Source organism: Phaenicophaeus curvirostris, chromosome Z, assembly GCF_032191515.1.
Source record: "Phaenicophaeus curvirostris isolate KB17595 chromosome Z, BPBGC_Pcur_1.0, whole genome shotgun sequence".
Taxonomy (NCBI): domain Eukaryota; kingdom Metazoa; phylum Chordata; class Aves; order Cuculiformes; family Cuculidae; genus Phaenicophaeus; species Phaenicophaeus curvirostris.
In genome coordinates, this window is record NC_091431.1 from 65,573,693 (window position 1) to 65,582,870 (window position 9,178).

General features: G+C 54.5%; 1 protein-coding gene across 1 annotated transcript; it reads left to right on the top strand.

Moving 5' to 3' along the window:
- The first annotated feature begins 1,156 nt into the window (after window positions 1–1,156).
- LOC138733335 (receptor-type tyrosine-protein phosphatase U-like) lies at window positions 1,157–8,964 on the top strand. Its single transcript, XM_069880437.1, has 11 exons — window positions 1,157–1,471; window positions 2,939–3,181; window positions 4,010–4,300; window positions 4,692–4,789; window positions 6,133–6,325; window positions 6,534–6,645; window positions 6,787–7,033; window positions 7,298–7,337; window positions 7,603–7,708; window positions 7,788–7,834; window positions 8,402–8,964. Exons 1-10 carry the CDS (start codon window positions 1,366–1,368, stop codon window positions 7,828–7,830), a joined length of 1,479 nt encoding a protein of 492 aa, XP_069736538.1. The 5' UTR covers window positions 1,157–1,365; the 3' UTR covers window positions 7,831–7,834; window positions 8,402–8,964.
- The last annotated feature ends 214 nt before the right edge of the window (window positions 8,965–9,178 follow it).

The window sequence follows — 9,178 nt, forward strand, 5'->3', positions numbered from 1 at the left end:
TCCTTCCTGTGGGCTCTTGTTGGTGTGACCTACCTGCCTCAGTGGAGCTGGTCTCGATGGATATTGGGCAAAGAGGGAAAAAGCATGTTTAACCCTAGGTGGCTGCTGCTGGTTGAGAAAGGGGAATCTACAGGGTCAGGATATGGGGAAGTGGAGGGTTGGTTTGTGTTCCTGCCACCTCCTGGGTTGCTCACCTCCCCGCCCACATATCCGCTCGGAGCCTGGGCTGTTGGCCTTGTGACTCACTGCTCTGTCTGGACAACCAATAAAGGCTCATGCTTTGGAGGGGGCTACTTGGTCCCCTCAATGACCCATGGAGTCACATTCCCTGTGGGGTGCTGAGCTAACTGCACCTTGTTTAGGTGAGCAGGGCTACTGTGGCTTGGAGCTGTGGCCGGCAGCCTCCTCAGGCCTTCAGGGCTGTGCTGGGCAGGCCTTGATGTGCATTTGGATGGGGTGTGTGTTGGGAACCAGTGAGTTGCAGTGCTCCCTGCCATTCATCCTTTGCAGGAGTGTGTCCTGTGCATGTGCTGCAGGCAAAGCTGAGGAGCAGGCATGGAATTTGCTCCTCTGCAGCCCCCGTGTCTGATCACCCAGCCCTCTGGGATCACAAATGTCCCAGGTGGGCCCATGAGAGGTGCTGGAGGAACAGAAAAGCAGGAGCTACCGAGGAGCAAGGGGGATGACTTGTATCTCTGAAGGTTTCCTCATATATTCAGATGTTCCAGGAGGGCAGGGTGGTCTGCACACTGGGTACAGAAGAGGTTGCTGCTAGGCTGAGGGGAAGGAGGAGGAGTTAGCTGGGAATGGAGAAGCAGGGAAGGATGAGAGAGGGTGTAGGCTGACAGTGTCTTTCAGAAGGGGCAGGGATTGTTTCAGGCCTTGAGGTGCTCCTTGCAGTTCATATCCCTTTCCTACCCCTGCTCCTTGCCAGCTCTTTATGTGCACTCCCAGAGGTCCTCCATCTCCTATGATTGTTTAGAGGAAGTGTAGTGACTCATCAGAGCTCTAAAACCCAAGAAGTGGCATGGGGTGAGGGATGTTGCCTCAGAAATGGGAGGAACTGTGCTTCCTGAATGCACTCAGATAACTAAGAATGTTTAGGGGAAAACTCTGGGGTTTTGGTGACACAGTTCTTCTCTGGAGTACCAGAGCCTGGGTGCCCCTGGGGGAAAAAACACAACAAAAGGCAGCAGCAGTGATACTGATGAGAGGTTCGCTCACCAAAGAAGAAAACTCTGGTATCTTGTGAGATTTCCCCACGTGGTTGTTTCCTTCCTGTGGTTGCAAATCTTGCAGTTACAGATGCCCAGAGGAAGCAAGTAGGTATCAGACTTCAGCCCTGCCCAGGGACTTCATGCTAGCATGGCCCTGCCCTTGCTGGCTCTGAGCTTTCTCCTGGTCCTTGTATCTCCACTGGCAGCACAGGAAGGACGTGATCCCAACATCCTAGGAGTGCCGTTGGAGACAGGTAAGAAGAGGTTCCTCCTCTCCCCTGGAGAGATTTTACTCCTCCTCCTCCTGCAAGTTTGATATGCAACTTCACTGCCTGCAGCCTTGGTACTGCCTGTTGTCTCTGGGAGACTGCAGGGGTAGGAGCTACGCTGTGGTGTGGTTGCACAGGGAGTGCTGCGGGAAGGTTGGGTTGGGCTGGACAGTCAGGGATGTGTCATGCCCTGCACTGAGCCAGTGTGCTAGTCATTCCCTGGAGGCTGCAGGCATGAATTCGACATGAATTTGGCATGAATTCATGCATCATGAATCAGGGGAAGGGTCTTCGGGCGCAGGGCACGACTTTCTGTATATATCCTATCCCCAGGTGTGCCTGTGGAACACTGCCTGCTGAGAGCACAGCAAAAGGAATCTTGCTGCTGCTTTGCCAGATGGATGTGCTTGGGCATGGGGAGTATTGGATGGCTCTGTGTGGGGTAGGTTGCAGCTGTGTATCAGTGGAACACAACTTCTGGTTGCAGTGTTCACAGGGCATCCCTTGTTTCCAGCAGTTAGGGTTGCTTGAATGCAAATCCTGACCGCAAGTGGCTTGCTCACCAGCATATGTATCCTTCCTTGTGGATGTTCAAAAGGTGATCTGAACCTTGTGAGATCCTTCTTTACCCCTTTAGAAGAAGGAAGTCTGTATTTTAAGCACTTTGTGGCCTTTCAGATTCTGTGGCAAAGACTGGAACGGAGAAGTGCTCCTTCCCAGGTTCCAGCATCCTTACCTGTAGGAATCATTGCAACAAAGCCTCCACCCGCAGTGGCACCCGGCAAACTGCAGGATTGGGCTGTTCCTGTTGAGCTCAGAGGATGGTGAATGTGGTGAGGAGAGGATGCGAGGGAAGAAGCAGGGCTTGTGAAATAGAAAAGGAGCAGGGCCTGTGGTAAAGCAGGGGACATGACTGGAGAAGGCATTGCTCATCCCCATGTCCCACTGCTCAGCTCTGTGGGGTAGGAGGAGGGTAGTCAAGGGACTGAAGGGACTAGCATAGTGATCCTAGAAGTGTAACAGGCAGATCTCTGATCCTTGTGGAAGGGATGAGCCATGTCTGGAGAGATATCCGCCCCAGCAGCGCTAGTGGTACCATAGTCTATCTAGGGCAGCCTGAGCTGGAGTGGGTGACACATCTGAATGAGTGTCTGGAGGTGTCACTGTCCTGGGAAGCTCTCAGTTGTGGGATTTGCAGGAAGGAATATAGTGTCCTGGGATGTTCATGGATGGAGGATGTTCATGGATGAATGGTCCTTCATGCTTCAGGTATACAAGGAGAAGCCCCTCCCAACAAGCCTTTCCTTCATGTCACATCCTCACAGAAGGACATGTCACCTCCCTCTCCCTTCAGGAACTGGAGGGATTGCTGGGAATTTCTATCTCATCACTCATCCCTGCTCCACCACATCACCTCCCAACCCAACTATCACCCACTTTCACCCCTTCTAGAAATGTGCCAAAGGCCCCGGTGGGATTCACGACTCCGACTGACTCTGGACCAGGAGAGCTACAAGAAGAATGAAGAAGTGATGCTGAACTGCCCTGAGGGTTTCCAGCCATCATTCACCCACATCAAGTGTGCAAGGGAAGCCCAGTCCATCAGTAATGGGAAACCTGTCTACAGAGGATTTTGGCGTGGAAGGGACAGCGGAGGTTCCTGGGTCCGCATTCGGTCCAAAGTGGAGTGCATCGGTAAGGGAGGCATCAGGAGCTCTCCTGGCTGCCCTGCTCTGCCCTTCCTGAGCAGGGAGAGGCAGGCTGTGCCAGCACAGGAGGTTTCATGCTCTCTGCCTGCCTGGGGAAATGTAGGTGCTGCTGAAGGCAGAGCTGAGGCAGCCTGTGAGACCGCCATATATCAAACCTGCAGTTCAGCAGTGAGTGGGAAGCTGGGGCTGAAGGTGTGGACAGTAAGGATCTCCTTGAGGGCTTCTGGCAAGAGCATGTGCACAAAGGAGAGAAGCATGGGAGACTCATGGAGAAGTTAGTGGTCTGCTTGGCATCATGGCTGGGGCAGGGGATCAAAGAGTTCTGCTGCCTATGTCACAGAGAATCACAGAATCACTAGGTTAGAAAAGACCCACAGGATCATCAAGTCCAACCATTCCTATCAACCACCTTAACCATGTCCCTCAGCACCTCATCCACCCGTCCTTTAAGCACCTCCAGGTATGGTGATGCAACTACCTCCCTGGGCAGCCTCTGCCAGTGTCCAATGACCATTTCTGTGAAAATTTTTTACTGATGTCAAGCCTGAACCTCCACTGGCAGAGCTTGAGGCCACCTCAGTTTTGACTTGGTGAAGAAAATTGCCTTGAGCAAACGTAGTCCTCATTTTATCCACACTCATTCCTGTCCAGACTCCTCCTGATCCATTACCAAAGAGCTGGAGTGACCAGTTTCAGCCTCTCGCTTTCCTTCCTTCCAACCTGCATGGGGAACTGGGCTGTCAGACTGCAGCACCCTTGCACAGCTGGGACGGGGACAGAAGGGAGTGAACCTCTTGCAATGTTTCCTTCACAGAGGTTCTCCAGGTTGTCCCCCAAAGTGTGGAGATCTCCAGCACCAGCATCAAACTGAACTGGACGTGTGAGGTGCCTGACGCCTGCCAGCACCTGCGGGCCACATGCCGCTTGGCAGAGCCTTCTTCCCCTCCTTGTGAGGCTGAGGAGGTGAAGGGAGAGGAGATGCTACGTGGCCAGGAGGGAACATTCACCTGTCCCAAACTGCAGCCCTTCACTGTCTACAGTGTCACCATCTCCCTGCCCCCTGACACAATCCTTTTTGCATGGATTTCCAGGACAGAGGAAGCAGGTACGTGCACACGAGTATAAGAGAGGAGAGACTGTGCTGTGTCCCAGGTAAGGGAGATGGATAAATCTCCCCTTCACCCAGCAGCTCACCCTGATCACCCACTCCCTGCATTGATGGTCCTGCACTGGGGCTGCCTGGAGTTTGTGGGGCTCAGGGGAAGGGGCTTTGCAGGGCCCTGGAGCACAGCATGTCCCCTCCTCCCTCTCCATCCCCTCATCACACTGATGCTGCTCCTGCTGCTGCTGCAGCTCATGCAGCCTTTGTGGGGACAAACCCTACTTGGGAGCCCCTTTGCAGTCCATCCCCTGGGCCAAGAGCTGCCTGCCCCCTGACTGCGGCTCAGATTCTCCTCACTGGCCTCATGTGTGACCCTGTCCTCCTTTGCTTCCAGTGCCAGACAAAGTGGAGAAGCTGTGGCTGGATCCCAGCACAGGTTCCATCCAGTGGGAGGCTGTGCCCTCCTGCAAAGGGGAGATCATTGGATACCAGGTACCTGGGAAGCAAGGGCTCCCTCTGATCCTGCTCCCCTTGCCAGGCACCTCTCTGCTTGGAGCTCTGTGCAGGCAGCCTAAGGGAGAGTGGGGAGGGGAAAGGTGTGATGACCTGCAGTTCCCAGGCAATCTAGGTGAATGTGTGTCCTTGATGAGCATGACAGTATCCTGTCCCACCTTCAACATTCCTCCTGCTGTGTAGTTGCCTTGAGATGATTCTATGTGGTAGATGCTCCCTCCCATCTGGGTTTCCTCCTCAAGTCTGCTCAGGCTGGGTTTTGACAGACCTTGCGGCTGGGTGTGCAGCATTTGGTGACATGTCTGCTGGGGTTACCTCCCACTATTTCCTGCTTTTTTTTTGTGCTTGTTTCTGGTTCCTATCAAAGGGAAGCCTGTGGTTAGTGTCATCTCTGAAAATGCTTCTTCTTCTAGGAGAATTACATTGTTCCTTTTGGGTTTCCTCAGTGGGTGCTGATAATTGCCTCCTGTTTCTGTGGGTTTGAGGCTTTTCCCACTGTACAGCTTTGCTTTCTAGCACTGAGAGGGTGTCAGAACCTTACCAGTGTGCCCCATGCCCTCTCTGAGGACAGACTTCCCCATGAGGTGACAAGGTCTCAGATGTCCTTGTCTTGGCAGGTTCTTAATGCCACTTTTTTTGTCTTTTCTGGAGAAACTGTCAAACAGGGGCCCTGACAGCATTGCTTGTGTGTCAGTTCAGCTGTTTCCTTCCTCCCAGGCATCTATGTATGTGAAAAAAGAAACTTTTTTTTCTGCTTTCAGATAGCTACTTTTTTGCATATGTCCAAGATATCACTTCCATAAAGACCCTGTCAGCAGTGAGGAGATGGTCTGGGATACCATGAGAAATTCATATGATGAACAGGCAAATGGGGAGCTGCTATCTATATCCTTTGTGGAAACTATCTTCCTCTCTCTTGTTCAGGGCTCTTTTTCACGGGCATGGCACCACAATTCCTGAGGCATTGCAATACCATTCCAGTGGCCTCCAGCTCATTACACCTGTAAACTCCTCTTGAAATGAACAACCTCCCTCTTGCCGTCAGCTCCTGACAAAGCCTTGCTCCTTTGCTCACAGAAATAGCCACTCTGACACCTTGGATGTTGGCTCCAAATTCCTCCTGTCCTCCTCTTGTCTGCTCTGAGGTCCACGCATGGGGCCAAGGCTCCTGCTGGTCCCTCTCTGGGAGCCTTCCACATCTGGGGCAGGTGCAGAGAAAGGGAGGCTTGCAGAGCTGCTTTGCTCTGTCTCATTGTGCTGTGAGCAGGTTCCCGGGGGGCAGGTTGGATCTGCTGCCCTCCAGCTTTGTCTCCTTTTTCCAGCTGAACATCACGACGAGGAGCGCGCAGAATGGCAGCTTCCTGGAGATGGAACGACTTCGTCTGAGCAGCTCTGCCACTGAGCACCCACTGCCTGAGTACAGCCCTGACAGGAGCTACGTGGTGACAATACAGGGTCTCACAGCTGCTGGCGCCGGGGCTGCATCCCTGTGGGAGTTCCAGACCAACAGCTCGGGTAGGGCTCGCTGTGTCCTGTTCCCTCGTGGGTGGCCAGAGCGTGCGCCCTGGTAGAGGCAGCTCTTAGTGACCTCCTGGCCGTCGTGGAGGAGCTGGGGCACAGAGGAGCTGTGCTTTGCAGCCGGCAGTGCCCAGGGCTGCCCCTGCTCCCCACAGCCTCTCTTGTGCTGCCCACTGGCTCTCGTTCCCCACATCTTCCCCTCCAGACACTCCACATCCTCCTGGCATCAGTTGCCGCAGTGTCCATGACGTCTCCCCATCCCAAGGAACAGCCGTGCTTCCTCTCCACCCCATCGTCCGTGCCCCCAAAGGAGTGAGGTGAGTGCAGCCTCCGGCAACTCTTCTCTCCAGAGGGAGCCCCAAGATGGGTTTCCTCTCTGGCAGTGCTTGCCCACAGCCACCCCAATCCTGCTGTCCCGTCCCCATCCCTGCTGACCCTCTCACTGCCCTGCCTTGCAGGGAGCACCAGCTCATCGTGGCTGCGACACACAATAGCACAGCAGTGGAAGGCGCCTGCTCCGCGGAGCCACAGTCCTTCAACACCAGCCAGCAGCCCCATCCCTACCTGGCTGCTGTGCTCAACCTCAGTGCCCCCATGGCCTTTGTGCTGGGCAACGGGACCCGCGGGCAGGGCTACCACAATGCTGCCCTCCAGCCGGGCTGGGACTACACTGCCCTTCTGCGCCTCGTCCACCGCTCACCGCAGGTACCCTTTGCAGGGCCTTCTGCTCCCCAGGGGTGCCGACAACCTTATTGTGTTCTAGGCTGGCTGTTGATCATAAGCAGTAGTGCTGCACATGCTCCACGCCTGACCCCTGCACTGAGAGCCGGGATGCCTTGGCAGGACGGTGTCTCCAGGCTTCTCATCCACAGCTGGGGCATTTGGTAGCTGTGGGTGGGAGCCCTTGCACCCCAGGGCAGGCAATGGGGCATGACTGGCCTGAGCTTTTCCTCCTGTCTACTCCAACAGGCAGAAAAGTTCACCTGCATCTGTTACAGCTTCTCTGTTGGTAAGTGGGTTCCTTGCCCCCTATGCCTGAGCCTCTCTCCCACATCTTCCCTTTGTCCATGCTGGCTGCTCCTCATGGAAGGGAGCTGCTGAGTCTCACAGAGGGCAGAGGATAGCTTTCATTTCCCATACATGAAGTGTTTCTCCATCCCAGTAGAAACTTGATCCAAGACACACCCATACACACTTGCACATGCTCTCGCCCATCACTGGGGCCATTGCCAGAATGTGTCCCAGGCTGCGGCACCTATTCCCGGCTGTGTTAGTTACAGGAAAGGCTCCAGCCCCATGGCATGGAACAGTGATAGGTGTGGTTTTACTGCTGGCAATTCTCGTTGTGTCTGCGGGGATCCTGTGTTTTGTGCTTTCTAGGTGAGTAGGAAGGGGAAAGGTTCAGCAGGACCGTGGGTAATGCCTGTTCCTTACTCAAAATTCCCCTTTGCCTTCCTAGGAGAAGGAACTCTTTGCCCAGCAAAGCTCAGCAGAATAACTAAAAAGGTAGGTAAATGCAATTCCCTGGGCCACTAGCACAGAAAGGGCTGTAGGGCAGGAGCTCTGGGGGAGAGCAGAAATGCCTCAGGAGAGGCTCACCCTCTGGAGAAACCTCTGCACATCCACATGTTTCCATATTGCCTTCTGCCCTGCTGTGCTGGGGAGAGTCTGGATGGCTCTGGCTGCTAAACCCCAAGTGGCACCAGGGCATGACTGCAAGCAGTGCTCCCAGACTGGAGCAGGGGTGAGCAAAAACAAGCATCCCAAAGCTTGGCTGATGTCTTAGCCCTTCGACTGACCCATGTATGTGTCACTCCCTCAAGGGAGAGATCTGCAGGGAGCAGGTCTCGGGAGGCTGAGGAACTGCTGCTCTCACATGGGCACTGCTGAGCATCTCTTGGGACCTGTGGTGGGGCACAGCTGGAATGGAGGGGCTGTGCTGTGGCAGGCCCAGCCCCGTGCCTTCAGGTTGTCTCAGACGCTCATGTGTGCAGGCAGCTGCATTGGTGTGAGCTCTGCATGCTGCCAAAGGCACACAGCAGTCTCTACCCTGGGTGTCTTTGGTCTTCACAGGTAAATGTGTCCAGGCTGGAGATCAGTCTCGCAGTCCTCTGCCTAGGACTACAGGAGACATTCAGGGGACTGAAGGAGTAGAGCAGAGGGGGAGGATGAACCCAGCTCTGTGCCCATGGCTGATAGCTCCCCAGCTTTCCTGTGACTGTGGCCAGCTGTGAGGGTCTCATCTGATTCAACAGGGCAAGAGGAAAAGAGGAGGCTCAGGAGAGTTGTGAGCTTTTTCTTTCCTCGCCCTCCTCACCTCCTAGCTTCCACTTACTGCTGTTTTAAGGCCTTTGAATGTTTCTTTCTGTAGCTACTTTTCTTAGACTTTGCTTTCATTTTTGCTTTCTTGGAAGCAGGAACTCTACAGCAAATTTCCCAGTGTCTGAATCGCAAAGGCTCAGGCTGAGGGATGGCCTGTGCTCCTGCTATGCCCTGGGTTCCAAACCCCTTTCCCTGCTCTGTCTGCTGATACTCAGCCAAACCCAGGGCTATACTGGAACTTGGCCTGACTGGATTGCCTCCGTGACTCTGCCTGCTCTTCCTGGACAATCAAATAAAGTTTTGTGGTCTGGAGGGGGCTACCAGCCTCAGCTGATATCCTGCCTGGTGCCCTCGTTGCCCTTGTGGGATCATGTTTGCCTATAGGGAGCTGAGCTCACCTTGCTGAGGGGAGGCTGTGAGCAGGGCTGGTGTGATGTTGTGTCCCTGAGTGGTGCCTGACAGCGTCTCCAACCCCTCAGGCTCTGCTGAGCAGCTCTTGCATGAGTTTGGATCGGGGGCATGGGAGGA

Excerpts from the sequence above, each read along its gene's own strand:
- LOC138733335 (XM_069880437.1), top strand. The coding sequence starts at position 1,366 with ATGGCCCTGCCCTTGCTGGCTCTGAGCTTTCTCCTGGTCCTTGTATCT. Across the intron at positions 6,326-6,533 it reads GTTCCAGACCAACAGCTCGG|ACACTCCACATCCTCCTGGC; the intron begins GTAGGGCTCGCT and ends CTTCCCCTCCAG. Across the intron at positions 7,034-7,297 it reads TCGTCCACCGCTCACCGCAG|GCAGAAAAGTTCACCTGCAT; the intron begins GTACCCTTTGCA and ends CTACTCCAACAG.